The sequence below is a fragment of the Rhinopithecus bieti genome, unplaced genomic scaffold, assembly GCF_001698545.2.
Source record: "Rhinopithecus bieti isolate Rb0 unplaced genomic scaffold, ASM169854v2 scaffold_45389, whole genome shotgun sequence".
NCBI lineage: Eukaryota > Metazoa > Chordata > Mammalia > Primates > Cercopithecidae > Rhinopithecus > Rhinopithecus bieti.
Window position 1 is genome coordinate 47,245 of NW_016818806.1, and position 20,419 is coordinate 67,663.

Consider the following 20,419-nt stretch of genomic DNA (forward strand, 5'->3'; position numbering starts at 1 on the left):
CACCAATGCCACTCTTTTGGGTGCTATATGTGCAATACTTTGCCCTCAGGAGGATATTGGTGTCCTTCATCACTCAGTAATGCCTTTGCCCAGACAGCTTCGTCAGACTCATCATTCCAGCAGGAGCCAGAGAGCAGAAGAGGGAGGTTAGCCCCAAATTGGAAGGGACCTAAAGTCTACTCTTGATGGAAATACATGAGGAAGATACGAACAGGTGAGGTCCCTCGAGGATGTGATGGTTGAGTCGGGCCATGGTATATAAGCGGGTGTTCTAGAGCCAGAGAAGGGCCCATGTAGCCTAGTGTCTGCAACAGAGCAGACACAAAAAAATGTTTGTGAATGAAGGGATGAAAAGGCCCTTTAGACAAAGAGAACAAGGGGACAACAGGAGCAAAACCCAAGAAGTTTGAAAGCCATGGAGAAACTACAGACTGTTCTGGAGTGGCTGGAGAATAGGGCCTCTGGGGGTGACAGTGAGACAGGGCCTCCAGAAACAACAGGGCCAATCCCTGGGCTCAGTGGATCTAACAGTGCTTGTGTTCATTTGCTTTTCCCACGACACCAGCCACAGTCACGTGGTCTAGTCTCTGTGTATTCATGAAGGGACTGGAGATCACTTGTGCAAACAGCACACTATATACCTGAAAAAACTGAGGCTCGGAGAAGGGAAGCCACTCGCCCAAACTCACAGAGCCAAGCAGTTGAGCTGGGAGTCTAACCAAGTTCATTTGATTCCAAGTCAAGGGCCCTTGTCATTGTCCTTAGGTGCCGCTGGCTGATGGATTTTGACCAAGGTTAGCAGCCCTTAAAATTTTTCTAGCCATGATTCAAGTTCAATTTGTGGTTCAGAGGGCTGTTTTGAAACAAAATCATAGTTGGTGAGTGTTTTCACAACAGCAAATATGCTGGGCTTTTGTTCTCATCGGTTAGTTGTTGGTTTTTTGGGTTTTTTTAAGAGATTCTAATACTACTATATATATCAGAAGCGGTCCCAATCAAGATGAGTGCATCAAGGGAGTGGCCTAGTTTGCAGAACAGCTTGGTCTAGTTCAAAGGCCTTTAGAGGAAGATATTGCTTAACTTCCCTTGGTTCCTTATCTTACACTGGTCAACTTTAACTATCCAAGCCACCCCTAAATATAACCTCAAACTACTTTGGTTTAAAATAATCTATACCTATTGTGCTGTGGCAGAGAGTGGGTCAGCTACAATCATTACCTCCTGTCTAAATTATGATCTTACTGTTATTGCTAATGTTTGCTGAGTGCTTACTCTGCATCAGATATTGTGCCAAGTGCTTTCCATGTGCTATGAGGTGACCTAATCCTCTCACCAACTCCGGGAGAGGGGTACTATGATTATCCCCATGCTACTGATGGGGAAATTGAGGCTTAAAGATTCTAAGTAACTTGTTCAAGGTCTCACAATTAGTAAGTGGCAATGCTAGGATTTGAACACAGAAGCATAAGTTCTAACCTCACACTCTTGACTGCTACTCTTTAGCACCAAGGGACATCCTCCTTCCTACCCTCTCACTAAGTGATGTTCTCCTTCTAGACCCTGTGCAAAGTTCCTCTCTCTCCAACTGAAGTCTCTCAGAGTACCAACACTGGGTGGCACCTGAGTATTCACCTAGTCTAAAACTTTCCAAAATGAATGTTTAAAATACTTTTGAATTCTTCAAAAATAAAGAAAACAAAGACCGAGAGGCAAAGTGATTTGGCCAAGATTGTGCCGTGAGGGAGGGCTTTCCCCAAATGCTCTCACATTCTCATTCACATTTGGTGATGGAAGCCTTCCAGGCTTGAGCCATTCCAGGACTCCCTTCCCTGGGTTACACACTCCTTCCTCTTCTGTCAATCCCACTTCACCCCCATCTTTAGCCTCTCCCCTCAGCCCCATCCACAGGCTTCTACTTTCTCGCACACTTTCCATGCAACTGCATCTCACACATGCAGTTGTTTCCTCTGGTGGGGGTGGTCAGCAAACCTCCACCCCAAGCCTGTGTGCCCAAGACTCATCATTTGTCACTTGTCCTGAATCCTAGCTTCCCATACACTGTCTCTGCATGGCTTTACAGTAAATAAACCAAAAGCCAAATCCACCCTCCTGCAGTAAAAGCCTCCCTTCCCATTTTCCTCACATCTGTCATGCCTGACCTCCAGCAGGGTATCTAATCTTTCTAAAATTCTTTAATTTTGCCACCTGGCCTGCCCCTGCTGCTGAAGAAGATCCAGAGGTGGAACAGGAATTCAAAGAAATTAAAGAATGTGTAAGTAGAAACTCAGTTGTATGTAAGAAAACCCAGTTCCCCCGAGAAAGAGAAAGAGCTGGAGTCCTTTAAAAATTAACTGGCTGTTCTTCTGTGGCTAGTGAGCCTTATCTCTCCTCCTTTCTCAGGCATTATGAAGACCCTGTCTCTCTAGCTGTGCAGCTGTAAGGTCACTAGACAGATAAACTCAAGTTGTAAAACACGTTTTTCCTTGAAAAGTAAGAAATGATATAATGCATGTCTCAATTAATTGAAATCCAGTGTATTACAGTTCTAGCTCATCTCACACATATGACCATTTTTCAAGCACTCAGTAGTCATGCATAGATCATGGCAACCATATTGGACCCTGAAGCCCTAGATCATTTCAGAGATGGAATGGGGCTGGACTAGGGTGGTGATAATGGTGATGACAAGGGGTGGTCCGATTATCAATACATTTTGAAGGTGGAAATGACTTTCAAGTGACTTCCGCAGATTTCATAGTTCAGGGCTCAGTCCTTTGGAAGTTAATCAAACTGGACCAGTGCACCTAAATAATTAATAAATATCCTCCTCAACCCCATTGGTCTCTCTTATTTTTTAAAATATCCTGCTACAGAGGAAGCAGCCACAGGAGGGTCTACCAGAGCCCAAGGCTATGCCCCTGCTGCCTCTTCTGTGGGTATCTTGATGGTCCCACTAAACAGAGACTGGGGCTGACTTCTGATTTCATGCTCCCCATCAGTGCCAGACCTGATTTTAGTGGTTGGTTGGAGGAGCCAGGGTTTGGAGGACAGGGAGGTTTCCAGTGACCCGCTGATCAGATTGAATTGCACTTCTCACCAGGGCACAACACCTGTCCCTGAGGCCATACTTCTTTGTATTTTCCCTGGGGCCAGTTATAGAGAGTCAAGCCTACAGACTTACTGATTTCCACACATTTATTCATTTAAGAAATGTTTATCAAACATTGTCCTAGTGTCCTCATGCCACTATAACAAGATATCATAGAATGGATAATTTATAAACAACACAAATTTATTTCCCACAGTTCTGGAGGCTGAGAAGTCCAAGATCAAGGTGCTGGCAGGTTCAGGTGCCTGGTGAGGGCTGCTCTCTGCTTCCAAAATGGCACCTTGTTGCTGCTTCCTCCAGAGGGGAGGAACACTGTGTCCTCACATGGTGGATGGTTTAAAAGGGGAAAACTTGCCTCCTCAAGCCCTTTCATAATGCACCAACCCATTCAAAAGTGTGGAAGCTTCATGACCTAATCGCCTCCTAAACCCCAACCTCTTAATACTCTCATTGGGGGTTAAGTTTCAACACGAATCTCAGAAGGAACACAAATATTCAATCCATAGCAAACAACCACCTCTTTCCAGGCACTATGCTTGTGCTAGTAATTCATAGTGATTCACCACCTGCTCTTTAACAACCTAGTCCATCAGAGAAGATGAATATTAAACCAATAATCATGGCCATGGATCCAGAATCACAAAAGAAGACAAGAGCACCAAAGGAGAGCAGCATGGTCCTTGGGGAGTGTTGAACAAAGAACCTGGCCTAGACTAGTGTGGAGAGTCTAGTCAGGGAAGTCTCCCCCGACCCTATGTTGGATAGGACATAATACTCTTCTCCCTGGTCTCTTGCTCCTTGTTCTTCCCAACTCCTTTCCATCCCTTTCCTTCTTTAAGAAAACCAAAGAGAGTGTTTCTTACTATCCCATGCCCACAGACATGTAAATTCTATATCATCTCCCCCCTTTCTAAGTTCTGCCCCAAATTTTATGACCATGTGTCCACTCTTTCAGGTAGCCTAATGGGCCCCAGCCTGCCCCCAAAGCTGGGTCAGTCTCTATTCTCCCACGACATCCTATACTTACTTCTGCCAAAACGTAGATGACATGGCATGGGGATTCCTCCTGATTCAGGCCTTCCCCAACCAAAGATGAACATCTAAGGCAAGGACTTGTTCTTTCATCTCTGTATCCCTAGCATCCAGCCCAGTGTCTTAGGGGAAAACCTTTGGAGTAACCCTTGATTTTTCAATTTCCACCTTCGAAATGTATTGATAATCTGACCACCCCTTGTCACCACCATTATCACCACCCTAGTCCAGCCCCATTCCGTCTCTGAAACGATCTAGGGCTTCAGGTTCCAATATGGTTGCCATGATCTATACATGACTACTGAGCACTTAAAACATGGTCATATGTGAATCTTTGGATTTCAAAGTCTTAAAATGAAAGAAAAGAATGTAAACTATCTCAACAATAGTTTTATATAGCTGAAGTGATAATATTTTGGATCTATTAGGCTAACAAAATATGTTATTAAAATTAATTTCCCCTTTACTTTTACTTTTTTAAACATAGTTTCTAGTAAAGTTTAAGTTACACATATTATATTTCTCTTAAACAGGGTTGCCCTGGAGAGTCTCTTCTTAGCTTATCTCTTAGCTTCCATGCTTGTCTGTGCCCTACAATCTGTTCTCTGCAAAAGCAGCCAAAGTAATCCTTCAAAGTATAAATGGAATCATTTCGCTCCCCTGGTCAAAATCCCTCAGTGACTCCTTAGCACATTTAGAATAAAGTCCAAAGTCCTCCCCATGATCTACAAGCTGCTGTTATCTGCTTCCTGATACTTAAAGGCCCATATTCCCCACCACTCCCCATTTCAGTCACTGTACTCCAGGTATACTGGCCTCTGTGCCACTCTTTGAGCAGGTCAGGTATGTGCCCACCAAGGGCCTTGGCTACTCACTGCCAGGAACTCTTGGCTCTAGACATATGCAAGTCACTCTTCTTCATTTCTTTCAGATTTCTGCTCAAATGTACACCCTGACCACTCCATCTAAACCAACATCACCTTCCTTCCCTTTCCTCCCCAACTCTACTTCTCTACATTAGTTTTTTTCATACAACTTATCATTAACTACTATTGTATCATATGGTCACATCATGTCATATGATATCGTGTCATATTATTGCATATATATATATATATATATTTAAAGACAGGATCTTGCTATGTTGCCCAGGCTGGAATTCAATAGCTATTCACAAGCACAATCATAGCACACTACAGCCTCAAACTCTTGGACTCAAGCAAACCTCTCACTCCAGCCTCCTGAGTACTGGAACTACAGGCACATGCCACGAGGGCCAGCCATACAATATATCTTTATTTGCTTGTCTATCCATTTATTGTCTATCCTCTCCCCAATAATATACAAGTTCTAAGAAGACAAGGACTTTGTATCTTTGGTCTCTGATGCTCAGTGAACATTTGTTGAATGAATGAATAAATGAATGAATGAATAGTGGACATTCAACAAATAATTCAATAAATAAATAATTGGTTATCAAATGAACAAATGGAGCAGGAGTTCTAAGGGATCTAGATTAGGCTGCCAGAAGAGCAGGGGTAAGGTGTAATCAAGTCTGGGAACCACAGGCATGGAAAGAAAAAAGTGCACAGACACTATTCAGAACTTTTCATGAGTGTGTTTATTAACTCTCACTCCCCACAGGCAAGGCTGGGTTTTGGTGAGGGAAAGGAAAGACTCTCATTGACGACATTGCTGGGTAAAAGGCCTTCAGAGAGCTACCTACTCTTTGTGGGTATGGTCATGGGCAGCCTTCAGCGCAATGGCTGACAGGGATATGAATTCCTGAAAGTCGACCTGTTCATCTTGATTAGCATCCAGGCCTTGGAATATTTTGTTAATGACAGCTTTGTCTCTGGTATTCTAGGAAAAAAGGATAACAGAGACCTTGAGATCAGAACCTCCACACAAGACCCTTTCTTAGGCCTCTTATCCCTCAGAGCTCGAGTTAGGGAGGCCCAGGCACATTAACTCATTAGCCAACACTGTGTTGGAGAATCCAATGTAACAAAACAGAGGACACAATGGTCATGAACCACCCGGGAATTAACAAGTCTTGACCTGGAAGGTACTCTTCTGCTCACTCATTCAACCCCTCCCGTGCCCTGCCTCTCTCCATTTTACATATAAGGAAACAGACTCAGAGAGAGGAACTGAGTAGAGCCTTAAGTGAGTTATTAAGAGAGGGAAGCAAAGGCCCTCTCCCACAGCAGTGGGCAAAGCATCCTTTGGGAGCTCAAACTGGGGCTAACTCCACCCCAGTCGTTGTCCCACCATCCTCTGCCAGGCCTTGCCACTCTCCTCAGTGCAGGGGTGTGGGCAAGTTTGCAGTGAGAGGGGCATCACCTACCTTAATGGTGTTTGCAAGCTCCTTTGGCAGCAGCTGCTTCAGCTCACCCTTAGAGAGGGTGTCAAAATGCCCCGTCCAAACTGAGATTGTGGAAGATATTGACAATTCCCTCCAGGTACTCTTCAAGTTTTGTCATCTTCCCAGCCTAACGTTAACCTTCAAGGAAACAAGGGAGATCTAGCGCCAGTTTCTCCCCCACCCCTCAACATCCACTCTCCCCTTTCTTTCTGAATCAAGGGCCTAAAGAAAGCATAACATCCTCCATATCTATTTGTGGTCTCTCTGCTCTGTTTGATCCATGGTGAACTAACTTCTCATGTATGGATAGGATGGGGAGGAGAAAACATATAATACTGTCTAATGTCTAAAAGAATCAGCCTCAGTTGCCCATGTTCCATACCACCTCATCCACCGGGGAGTATAACTTGGAGAGTATTGCTTACTCAAGCGCCCTTGGGAAGGGTTCTGTGATTGACCAGGCTGTTTGCTTTCCTCAGGTGATAGCACTATGGCCACATGTCCCCTGCAAATGGTCCATAGCTCACCCCTGTTTAGCCATTCTTAAGTCATGGGACTGAGTCTACCTAGCACAAGAGCTGATCTACTTGGGTCCAAAATGCAATGTCACCCCAGAGGTGCTCAGGCAAGTGGAGGGTTGTGGCTTCCAACACCTTGTGATTTCACTGCAGTCACTACCCTGTGGACCACCTAAGAACCCACCCAAGGAAAAGGCACTTACCCCTCAATGCACAGGAATGTGGAGCTACAGCAAAAAGCCATCAGTGGTGAAGGGCACTGAGCCAAGGGAGGTTTTATCATCAGTCCAGGCTTCATCTTAGCCCTTGGGTGAAGAAATCTCTGATTCATCTTGAGGCAATTTATGTAAAGTACTCTGTTGCTCAACAGAAGCTTCAAACCTGTGGCTTTGGCTGCCACAGGAGCAGCCCAGATTGTACCCAGCTCAAATTTTACCCTCCTGCTCAGCCTGAAACAAAATCACCCCGACCCCACCCATCCGCACATGGGTGCCCTGCACGTTTTTTAGCGCTGAACCAGAGCCCAGCCTTCAGGTTTAGCTCTACTCCGCTTCTCCCTAATAAAAGACCAGGAGAACAAACTTTACAGCATGGGTGTCTTGTTTTAACAGATGAGGTTACCAGCTCCTTTTGGCAAATGGAATATCAACTTAAAGATCTGTATGCAGCTAAGGAGACAGGAAGGGAGACCTCCTCCTAAGTCATTCTGGGATGCAAAGCTCATCACTGGAGCAGAGGATAAATTTTCAAAAAATATTCCAAGGTTTTCAAAAAAGGAGAAAGCAATACTACTAAGCCTTCCCTTTGCGTTCCCAACACACTTTCCAACTTGGCTGTTACAAAGACCTAGAAAGCTGGAGTAGGGTAATCACTGTGTGTGAAGCAAGGTCGCCATGCCTGGGTTACTTTACCATGTTCCTGAGTTCAGTAAGACAGAACATTCACGTGAGTTTTAGTAAAGCAACTTTATTATTCACTGAGAGGCAGCAAGGGACAACAGATGCCCAGGATTCATGGAGAGGTGGTCCTTCAAGACTCAGAAACCTGCCCAAAATGGATTAAGTCTCATCTGTACGTTACCCGTGTCGCACCAAAGCTGAGGGACATCCAAAAGCACTCTGCCCTTGGTTTATGCCTAGAGGTCAATAAGATTGCTGAGCAGCCAAGGCCATGTGAGAACCTGTGCTGCCATCTACCCCACAACCCAGATATCCCCCTTAGCAAAGCTAGTTCATTTCATGTGCCCACCGACCTCCCTGGATCTGGAGGCAAAAGTTTGTCTCTCAGATCCATGTGACACCTTGACTGACACAATCTCAGTGCAACATTGTTGAGCCACTGACAGTATTTGTTTCACTAGGCCCAGTAGGACACCACCACAGCAGGATGATCAGGCCTGTGTAAATCAATGAAAGTGACCAAGGCGAGTCTCAATCATTTTAGGTTTATTTGGCCAAAGTTAAGGATGCGTGCCCAGGAGGTAGATCTATGCCTTTCTCCAAAGATTATTTTGAGGGCTTCAATATTTGAAGGAGAAACAGTGGATATTGGGGGAAGAGTAAGAAATACTTTTTAAATGTGTCAGTAGATAAGAGACAAGTGATTGCATCCTTTTGAGTCTTTGATCGATCTTTCACTGAATACACAATTTTCATGTGGGAGGGGAGTAGAGGAAATAGTCACTTATGCCTTCATCTGGCTCAGTGAATCTGCATTTTTACATAAGATCACAAAAATAGGGCAGAGGAAGCAATCAGATACGGATTTGTCTTGGGTGAGCAGAGGGATGACTTTATGTTCTGTCATTTTTCCCACACCTGTGAAGATAAGCTATCAATTACACTGCCAGGGTGAAATTCAATAGAACTGTTTTAGGGTAAGGATCATGAGGCTCACAAGGAATTTCCTTGTGGGCAAATTGTAAGGATGGTATACGGCTTTTTATCTTTGTAGCTATCTTATTTAGAAACAAACCTCGGGGGGCAGGTTTGCATGACCCATTTCCCAGCTTGATATTTCCCTCTGGCTTAGTAAGTTAGGGGTCCTGAGATTTTTTTTTCACATATGCCTGGAGAAGGGACTAGCCCAGGATCCCAATCATCCAGGCAAGAGGTTGCTAAAGGCAGATCACGAGATCAGGAGATCAAGACCATCCTGGCTAACACGGTGAAACCCATCTCTACTAAAAATACAAAAAATTAGCCAGGCATGGTGGCAGGTGCCTGTAGTCCCAGCTACTCAGGAGGCTGAGGCAGGAGAATGGCATGAACCCAGGAGGCAGAGTTTGCAGTGAGCCAAGATCTCGCCACTGCACTCCAGCCTGGGCGACAAAGCGAGACTCAAAAGAAAAAAAGAAATCAAACAAGCAGGAACACAGCCTCACACACAAATATTAACCTCCAATGTAAATGGCCTAAACACTGCACTTAAAACACAAACAGTGGCAAATTCGATTTAACGAGACCCATAAGACCCATCCTTCTGCTGTCTACAAGACACCTGTCTCACACGTAATGACACCTGTTGGTTCAAAGTAAAGGGATGGAGAAAGATTTATCATGCAAACGGAAAACAAAAAAGAGCAGAAGTTGCTATTCTTGAATCAGATCCAATAGACTTTAAGCCAACAACAGCAGAAAAGGATAAAGAAGGGCATTACGTAGGGATAAAGGGTTCTATTTAACAAGAAAATTTAACCATCTTAAATAAATACACACCCAACATTGGAGCACCCGGATTTATAAAACAAGTACTTCTGGATCTAAGAAAAGATGTTGGCAGCCACACAATAATAGCAGGGGACAACACCCCACTGACATCAGTAGACAGATCATCAAGGCAGAAAACCAACAGAGAAATTATGGACTTAAATTTGACAGTTGACCAATTAGACCTAATAGACATATATAGAACAATGCACCCAGCAACCATAGAATATATTATTTTCATCTGCACATGGAACATACTCTAAGATCAACCACATGCTCAGTCATAAGGTAAATCTCAATAAATTCAAAAAAAATCAAAATTATACCAAGAATCTTGGACCACAGTGGAATAAAAATAGAAATCAATACCAAGAGGAGCTCTCAAAACCACACAAATAAATGGAAACTAAACAACTTGCTCCTGACTTTTGGTTAAACAACAAAATTAAGGCAGACGTCAAAAAATTCTTTGACACATACAAAAATAGAGACATAACACAACATATCAAAACATCTGGAATGTAGCAAAAGTAGTGTTAAGCGGGATTTTCTTTTTCATCTTGGTTGTGGGCAAATCTCATTTTAATTGCAAAAGACTTCATTCACAGCACATTCAATAATGAACCAACAGGAGAGTTGCCGACTTTTGAACATATGAATATATAAAAATCCCTTGCAATTTAGGTAGTCAAGGTAATAAGCACATAAAAGGAAAGCAATCCTCATTTTTCTGAAGACTTTTACATTTTAAAAGGTGATTAGGCGTACTTGGAATTCAAAGCAGTAGAATGTACTTTGCAGGGGAAGAAGGAGGAAAACATTTTCCATGTCATCAGGCAAATATACAACAAATATATCCCAATTTCACTTGATAAAGTCAGTTGGATGACTTCCTTGAACCAGGCTAGGGCGGAACACTCAGTAAAAGCAGGCCCTGGGTGGGGATGTGAATCCACAAGAGGAGCACCAGATCCCATGCAGCGCCAAACATATCCGTTTCACCCTCTAACACAGGCGAGGCACACTGCCCCATGACCCTGGACATGGTATGCAGGAGAACAGACTTCAGGTGGTTACTGCTCCCACTGCCTGGTGCTTTCCAATGGTCTTAAGTCATGCCATGGAGAAAATCCTTTACCACCAAATGCAAACTGTCATTGAACTTAAGTCAAAAAGGATGTTATGGGGGAAATTCTTGAAACACATACATAAGGACTTCTATTTACCTAATTAGAACAACAATTACACAATTGGCATTCCTGTTTTCATAAGGTTTTGTTCTCTACATTGGAATGGTTTAAGGAAAGCTGTCTATTTTTTGTTTGTTTGTTTGTTTTGTTTTACACTTTCAAAAGAGAGGGAACGGAGAGAAACATGTGACTAATTGCCCAACTTTGGGGTCCCGCAGGTAGAAAAGCAGACTTCTCTGACTCTAGGTCCATCTAGATTTGGGGGAAGTTTCAATGCCTAAGGAAGGTTGGTGAAGCCCTTTATACCCCTAATCCTACAGAAAGTATTCTACAGCGAATCTATCACAGTGTTCTAGCAAAGCATATGTTGAGGAAAACTACAGGTTTCAACTTAGCATCTAAATTTTTTAAAGTAGCGTTTCAGCAACAAACAAGCACAGAGAGCTCACCTCAAGAGTGAAATAACAGAACTACTGTTCAGGTACCTGAAAAGTCAAGCTGCTGCCCCCAGCTCCGCCCACTCAAAGGCTTAGGCAGACACGTAGGGTGGCGGCGGCTCCTTGGCAGCACCATTCACAGTGGCATCATCATAGGGGGGTAGGAGCACCGTAGTGTCATTGCTGGTAACATAAACCAGGACATAGGAGGAGCTCCTGCCATTGATGTGTCGGCAGCAGTTCCAAACACAGCTAATCAAATAACCCTTAATAGTTAAGATAATGCTAATAAACAGAATAATAATAAGGACCAAACAGGTAGGATTCACTGACATGACATCATCTCTGCAGGGAAAATTAGGAGGCAGTTGTCCTATGTATTCCTAAATGGAGTTTGGATAAACAAGCACAGTGATTGCAACCAAGATGTTCAGAGAAAAATCAAAGATCTGGTAACAGAAGAATGGGATGATCCCGATTGTGTGTTGCCTGTATGCTTCATAATTAGCCACAGTGCATATAAGAATCATAAGAAGATACATCGCAATGGCAATGCACATATTGGCATCATCCATGAACTCAAAGTCACCTCCCACTTAAGAACTTGAAAAGTGATACTGATCCGGATCAGCCGGGCACTCAGCAAAATCAACAGTACCACGACATTGATGATCAGGTACCAGACACCGAGCTGGATGGTGCCGGCGCTGACATGGCGGCACAGGCAGCAGCTGTTGGAGTAGAACCTTATCCAGGGTGCGACCGGGGCGCGACCGTCTTCTTCGCTCCTGGCGCGGAGGCGCGCCGGAGTTTCCAGGAGCGTTGACCTCCTTGCCAGGGGTCCGCTGCGCTGCTGCTGCAGGCTCTTCGGCCACTCCCAGCCCACTAGCCCGTGCGCCTGCCGGCCTCTCTAGTCTATCCCCCCAAGAGGGAATTGTATAGCACTAAATGCCTATATCAAGAAGATATTAATAAAAAGACCTCAAATTGCCAACCCAACCTCACACCTAAAGTAAAAATTAAAAAATTTAAAAACAAGAAAATCAAGAACAACTAAACCAAAGCTAGCAGAAGAAAAGAAGTAACTAAAGTAAGAGCAGAACTAAATGAATTGAGACCCAAAAAGCCACACAAAGGATCAGTGAAATGAAAACTTGCTTTTTTGAAAGGATAAACGAGATTGATAGACCATTACCTAGATTAACAGAGAAAATGAGAGAAGATCAAAATAAACACAATCAGAAATGACAAAGGTGATATTACAACCGATTCCACAGAAATACAAGAGATCCTCAGAGATATGAACCTCTCTATGCACACAAACTAGAAAATGTAGAGGAAATGGATACATTGGTGGAAGCCAGGAAGAAATAGAATTTCTGAACAGACCAATAACAAGTAATGAAATTGAATCAGTAATAAAAGATCTACCAACAATAACAACAACTACAAAAAAATACCTGTATCAGACAGATTCATAGCCAAATTCCACTAGATCTACAAAGAAGAGCTGGTATCAATCCTAAAGAAACTATTGCAAAAAATCAAGCAGGGACTCTTCCTTAACTCATTCTATGAAATCAATATCCTCATGACACCAAAATTCAGCAAAGGCACAACAAAAAAAAACAAAACTACAGTCCAATATCCCTGATGAGCATAGATGTAAAACTCTTCAATAAAATACTAGAAAACCAAATACAGCAGCATATCAAAAAGTTAATTTCCCAAATAAGTGGACTTTATTCCTGGAATGCAGGGATAGTTCAACATATGCAAATAAATACCTGTGATTCACCACATAAACAGAATTAAAAACAAAAACTATATGATCATCTCAATCGATGCAGAAAATCATTTGATAAAAATTCAACATTTCTTCACAATAAAAGCTGTCGATAAACTGGACATCAAAGAAACATACCTCAAAATAATAAGAGCCATCTATGACAAACCCACAGTTGACATCATACTCAATAAGTATATTTTGGGTGCATTCTGCCTAAGAACTAGAACAAGATAAGGATGTCTACTCTCACTACTCCTACTCAACATAGTACTAAAAGTCCTAACCAGAGCAATTAGACATGAGAAAGATATAAAAGGAACCCAAATTGAAAAGAGGAAATCAAATTATCTTTCTTCACTGACAATATGATTCCATGTCCAGAAAACTCTTAAAGATTCTGCCAAAAGACTCCTAGACCTGATAAACAACTTCAGCAAATCTCAAAAAATGAAATCAACATAGAAAAATCAGTAGCATTGCTATACACCAATAATATTCAAGCTGAGAACCGAATCAAAGATGCAATTCCATTTACAACAGTCACACAAAAAAATAAAATACCTAAGAAAACATCTAACCAGTGAGGTGAAAGACCTCTAGAAGAAGAACTATAAAACACTGCTACAAGAAATCATAGATGACACAAACAAATGAAAAAGCATTTCATGCTCATGGATTGGAAGAATTGTTATAGTTAATTTAATACGTCCACATTGCCCAAAGCAATCTATAGATTCAATGCTATTCCTATCAAATTACCAAGGTCATTTTTCAGACAACTTTGCAAAACTAGTCTAAAATTCATATAGAACCAAAAAGAGCACAAATAGCCAAAGCAATCTTAAGCAAAAAGAATATAACCAGAGGTACCACATTACACAATTTTAAACTATACTACAAGACTATAGTAACCAAAACAGTATGGTATTTGCACAAAAATAGACACATAGACCAATGGAACAGCATGGAGACCACTGAAATAAAGCCACATACCTACAACCAATTGACCTTGAACAAGATTGGCAAAAATAAACAAATGGGGAAAGGAAATCTTATTCAATAAATGGTGCTGGGGAAACTGGCTAACCATATGCAGAAGAATGAAACTGAACCCCTACCTCTCATCATATACAAAAATTAACTCAAGATGGATTAAAGACTTAAATGTTAAGACCTTAAACTATTAAAATCCTGGAAGAAAACCTACGAAATACTCTTCTAGACATGTTCTAGGCAAAGAATTTATGATTAAGTCCTCAAAAGCAATGCAACCAAAAATGAAAATTGATATGGGACCTAATATTAAACTAAAAAGCTTCCACACAGTGAAAGAAACTAATAACAGAGTAAACAGATAATCTACATAATGGGAGAAAATATTCACAAACTATACATCTGACAAAAGGCTAATACCCAGAATCTACAAGGAACTCAAACAACTTAACAAGAAGAAAACAAATAACCCCATTAAAAAGTGGGCACAGGACATGAACAGACATTTCTCAAAAAAGAAACACAAGTAGCCAACAAACGTATGCAAAAACTAATCATCAGGGAGATGTGAATCAAAACCACAATGAAATATCATCTCACAAGTCAGGATGACTATTATTTAAAAGTCAAAAAATAACAGATGTTGGCAAGGTTGGAGAAAAAAAAGGAATGGTTATACACTGTTAGTAGAAATGCAAATTAGTTCAACAGTTTGGAAATTTCTCAAAGAACTAAAAATAGAATTGCCATTCAACCCATCAATCCCATTACTGAGTATATACCCAAAGGAAAAGATACCTGCACTAGTATGTTTATCAAAGCACTATTCACATTAGCAAAGACATGGAACCTACCCAGGTACCTATCAATGGCAGTTGGATAAAGAAAAGATAGTACATACATGTCATATACGTCAGTACTATGAAGCCATAAGAAAGGACACAATCATGCCCTTTGCAGCAACATGGATGCAGCTGGAGGCCATTATACTAAGTGAATTAATGTAGAAACAGAAAACCAAGTACCAGAAGTTTTCGCTTATAAGTGAGAGCTAAACACTGAGTATACACCAACATCAAGATGGGAGAGGTAGACACTGGGGATTCCAAAAGGAGGGAGGGCAGGAGGGGCACCAGGGTTGAAAAGTGACCTAACAGGTACTATGTTCACTATTTGGGCAATGAGGTCATTGGCAGCCCAAGCCTCAGCATCATGCAATATACCCATGTAACAAACCTGCACATGTATACCCTGAATCTAAAATAATTTTTTTTTGCAAAGAGACCAAAGAAGGATCCTTCAGATGGCCTCACTGTTTGAAACCAAAGGGCTGGGTCTGCCTCTGGATCCCTTCCCCTGTCTGTACAATTCCTGAGGTGTTTACTCAGGCGTAGCAGGAGGTGTTGGTAACAACCAAAGGCCACTCTGCTCTGCCAGCAGATGATCAGAGGCTGTTCAGGTGTTCATCACCAGCTTAGCTAATGAATTCAGTGAGTTTCATTGGTCCTAAATAGCCCAGGTGGTAGCACTAGTTATCACTGACATAGTCAATGACAAGCTGGGTACCATTTTTCCCAGGGTATGTACACCTATGCCAGGTAGGAGAATACAGACAGCAAAATGGAATCAGCTATCAGAATGCCTTCCTAGAAGTGTATCTCAGGCAACCCTACAATGTCAGAAGCCTTTCCAGCTTTTGCACAAACACTTGAGGACCCCAAATTCCAAAACAGCATGCTCTATCTGAGGGTGACAGGTATTCTGCAGTATACCCCACAAAGGAATATTTTAGCCACGGGAGCACGTGTAACTCTGGTCAGGGAGATGTCATTATAAAAGTCTCTAGTTCAAGTGTACAAAGCCCATGTCAGATTTAGCCATGAGTTAGGTGGCAAGGTAAATTGTATGATGTGCCTACTTTCCAATACCATTGACAATGTTTAAAATCTGTCTGATTTTATGTCTATGTTCTAGGTAACCTGCACTGAGGCCATCACTCTCCAATTAGAAACACTGATGGCTACTGGGGCCCCAGTCAAATTGGTAACAGGCCACAGACGGACTATTCCAGCACGGAGGTGCCCTGAGTACATGGGTGGCTGATTCAGCAATGTTTTAGATCACAGGCGAATTTCCAAATCTCCTAAGACTGGAAGGAAAGCTCCTCCGCCCAGGGAAGAAGACAGAATTGTTACTGGGGCAACCCCTAATAGTTTAGGGCAATCAAAATGCCAATCCTCTTGCTCTATACATAGGGAGATTTTCCCTGCCTAGAGGATTGCTCACACCAGGAAAAAACTACCAATCCTTCAGGCCCTGAGGTGTGCCAGGTAAAGTTCTGGGCAAGGGCGAGTGACCCAAGAGAGAAGTTCATCTGGTACCTTCTCTCCCTGCTCCTCAGTCTGGACCGCAGAGACCCTACGGGGGACGAGGAGAAAGAGGCCAGGCAGTCAGGTGAGGAAGGGCTGTCCCATCCACACCCAGGGTGGAAAATGGTTAGAAGAGAGCACCTTCCGGTTTTAATTAGGGTCTCTTGCTTGGAGACATGAGTTTCTGAGTCTCCTCACGTACAAAATGGAAATAGCAATTACCTCTCTCATAGGGTTGTTACGAGAAATGGGATAAGTTACCACAATGTCTTGAGCTAAAAAGCAAAATCATCAACAAAATCACGGGCCTGTGTCAAATTTTTGTTTCAATTCATTAATGAGAGAACCAGCAAGGAAGACTTTTTTGAACTGGTTTGAAGGATATTAAGAATATGAAAGACAGAAAGTAATGTCTAAGATTCCTAATTTAGACACAAGACTAAATACAAGTCTTTTGACTTTTCATAGAGTGACAAAAACCATAACAGTTTTGGGTTTAATGTCTTGACCAGCCCTTAAAGCCATATTGCCCTAGCCAGCAGAGGTAAACTGTCTAATTCATCTGTTATGGATTACTATCAAACATACTTTGCCGATTACTTTTCTCGAAAGTGTCGGATGAGGACTAGTAGCAAGGACCTGCTTTTATTCAGACAGACTCTAGCATGAGGTCAAAAATATAAGCAATCACCAGTTTGCCTTTTTCCAGGTTTGAGATGATGTTTTTTTTCTTTCACACTGACACACAGCTGGAGCCCAGTAAGCATTGGTAGGATTTCCCTCCCCTTTTCAGCCCATTTGAGTTTAGACTGAACTCCCCCGCCCCGGCAGGAGGGCAGAAAATGGGCTGGATTCTGGACCCAATCAAAATTGTTCTGGTTCCCAAGTGGAGGGATAAATAGGAAAATCTTTTCCTTTGGAATCAGGCCTTTTACTCAGCCACTGTAGACGGACTGCCCAAGTCCAGATCCTCTCCATGCCTTTTAAGACTTTTGTCACAACCACTAGGAACACACCTGAAGTCAGGACCCTTAGGCGAAGAACTTGGGAGGAGAAGCAAGATTTCAGAGAGGTCATCCTTATAGGAACCAGAAATCATAGTGGCCGGATCTGCTTCAATTGGTAAGCCAAGCTCTCCTTTGTGGGCTCAAATGTTACATGCGATTTCCTGCTAAACTACTTATTTCTAAACTTCCCACTCCTTTGTTCTTCTTTTGCAGCTGGGGAAACAGGAAGCAAAATCACCTTGCTCTGGGCCACGAGTCCTGTCTGATTCTGCCCAGTCAGTGGTTTCGGTAATGGGCACGATCTTGTTTGTAAATCATCATCTCCAAGCCTGCGTCTTCCAGGAAGCTTCCAAGGCCTGCCTCTCTCACTTCTCCTCTCCAGATGGCCAGTGACAGCTATGCCACTTCTCCTGCCCAGCTGTGTACTCAAGAATCAACTGTTGACCCAATTTTTCACAACCAGTACCCATCACTTATGGTGAAACTCCAAAGGGCACTGTGGGCCACCTTCCTCTTCTGGTGGGCTCAGAAAAAGAAGACTTATTGGACTTTCAAGTGATGGCAGACAACTGAGAATAGTAACTCTCCCCAAAAGAATCCACTGACAGCAAGTCCAATAGTGCACTTTCAAGGTGAATCAAAGGCACTGGGATAGGTTGCCCCTCACCACCCTGACACACACACACACACACACACACACACACACACACCCCACCACCACCACCAATGTGGATAGCTGAGAGGCAGAATCAGGGTGCTTGCTCCTTTTGTGTACTCCTATTACTATCTTTTCTCTTGTGAGGTCCCCTAAATGTTGAGTCGACCTGACATGTGGCTTGGTGAACCCTGAGACCTTTCCCACCTTTTTTAGCCTGGGCCACATTCAGGTCAGCTGCTCACCTTTAGACTATGTATTGGAGAAAATTATAGCAAGATCACTGTGGTGTCTCTCAGAGCTCCATAATCTCCATTTCTGCAATGCTGAGTGTATTCCACACTCCTGACTTAAGTAGAAGCACTGGCGTGGGGGGATGCATAGATATCCTTCAGCAAAACTGAGAAGAAAGCAATTTAATGCCTAGGCCTTCCTCCTTGCCCCAGGAGAAGCCCATCTCCATATTCTGATGACTAGATTTTCTCATCCCATCTTAGATCCCAATCTTAACTTTCAGCTGGCTGCCAACCATTTTCACTAATATGTTAGCTGATAACAAATAAAATTGGCTGGTAATTAAAACATCCGTGAATAAGGGCTTAAACTGTTACCTTTCCCTGCTCATTCACATTTTATATGATTAAGGTATACTACAAGAAAAAGCCCAGTGACCTGAATTGTGTAATCTTCATCACTGGAAACCAGTTAATCTGAGTGGCATTTTGCTAGTGATAGGAAAAGGGTTTGCTCCTCCTGAAATCCTAGGGAATTGGTCACCTCCTCTTCTCCTCTTGGGCATGGAGCATGTCTAGCTTTTCCAAAGAACCCCTTCCCTCCACTCCCCCAGAGTTAGCTTCCTCTCTTCAGCCCGTGATCCTGGGGTTCCAAGCACAATAATTATCCCAGAGAGGGTGGAAGTCTCCCTGCTGTATTTAGTAACTCTCCCTGCAAAGAATCAATTGACAGCAAGTCCAGCAGTGTACTTCCAAGGGGAATCAAAAGCACTGGGATAGATCGCACTCCCACCCTGACACACACACACAGGCCCCACCATACCCCACCGTAAGTGTGGGTAGCTTTTTCTCCCCTCTTCAGCCCATTTGAATTTAGACTGAATTCTGCCAGGCAGGAGGGCAGAAAATGGTCTGGGTTCTGGACCCAACCAAAATTGTTCTGGTTCCCAAGTGGAGGAATAAACAGGAAAATCTTTTCCATTGAAATAAGGTCTTTTGTTCAGCCACTGTAGCCTGTGCTTAGGCAATGGCTGGGGCCCTTGTGTGGTGCAGAGGGACACCAAGTAGCCTCCATCTTCCAGGCCGGGGTGTATCCTCAGCTTCACAGAGCAGGAGAGCTGTGAAGGACTGTGGGCAGCAGGGTAGGAACTGGTTTAACGCTTGGCAACAACAAATGTCCCCACAAAGCATCCACGTACCCACCCAACATAACAATAGCAATACAAATACTCCACCTTTTGGCCAGGTGTGGTGTGGATCACACCTGTAATCTCAGCACTTTGGGAGGCCAAGGTAGGAAGATCACTTGAGTCCAGTAGTTTGACACTAGCCTGGGCAACATAGCAAGTCTCTATCTCTACAAAAAAATAATTTAAAAATTAGCCAAGGGCAGTGGCTCATGCCAGTAGTCCCAGCTACTAAAGAGATTGAGCTGGGAGGATTACTTGAGCCCAGGTGTTCGAGGCTACAGTGAACCATGATCATGCCATTGTACTCTAGTGCAAGTGACAGAGCAAGACCCTGTGTCTCAAAAAAAAAAAAGAGAGAGAGAGAGAGAGACAAAGAGAAATACTCTGCCTTTTATTACTAAAAGCCAGTAAGCAGGACAAGCGTTCTTAACCTTTTTGAGGTGTTGGGCCTTTTTGAGACTCTGATGGAAGCCATGGAGGAATGTTCTCAGTGCACGCACTCAAATGATACACTCAACTTCAACGCAATTTCAGAGATGTACAGACAGACAAGTTAAGAACCCTGGTTTATGGCCGGGCGCGGTGGCTCAAGCCTGTAATCCCAGCACTTTGGGAGGCCGAGACGGGCGGATCACGAGATCAGGAGATGGAGACCATCCTGGCTAACACGGTGAAACCCCGTCTCTACTAAAAAAAATACAAAAAAACTAGCCGGGCGAGGTGGCGGCGCCTGTAGTCCCAGCTACTCGGGAGGCTGAGGCAGGAGAATGGCGTAAACCCGGGAGGCGGAGCTTGCAGTGAGCTGAGATCCGGCCACTGCA

At 43.2% G+C, this 20,419-nt stretch overlaps 1 protein-coding gene and 1 pseudogene across 1 annotated transcript; both read right to left on the reverse strand.

Moving 5' to 3' along the window:
* Positions 1 to 5,743: 5,743 nt before the first annotated feature.
* LOC108518828 (protein S100-A12) lies at positions 5,744 to 6,627 on the reverse strand. Its single transcript, XM_017857473.1, is given in 3 exon segments — positions 5,744 to 6,004; positions 6,492 to 6,576; positions 6,578 to 6,627. Coding segments are annotated over 3 exon segments (276 nt in total). The 3' UTR covers positions 5,744 to 5,863.
* Positions 6,628 to 11,444: 4,817 nt separating this feature from the next.
* Positions 11,445 to 17,612, reverse strand: LOC108518825 (lysosomal-associated transmembrane protein 4B-like; annotated as a pseudogene).
* Positions 17,613 to 20,419: the final 2,807 nt, after the last annotated feature.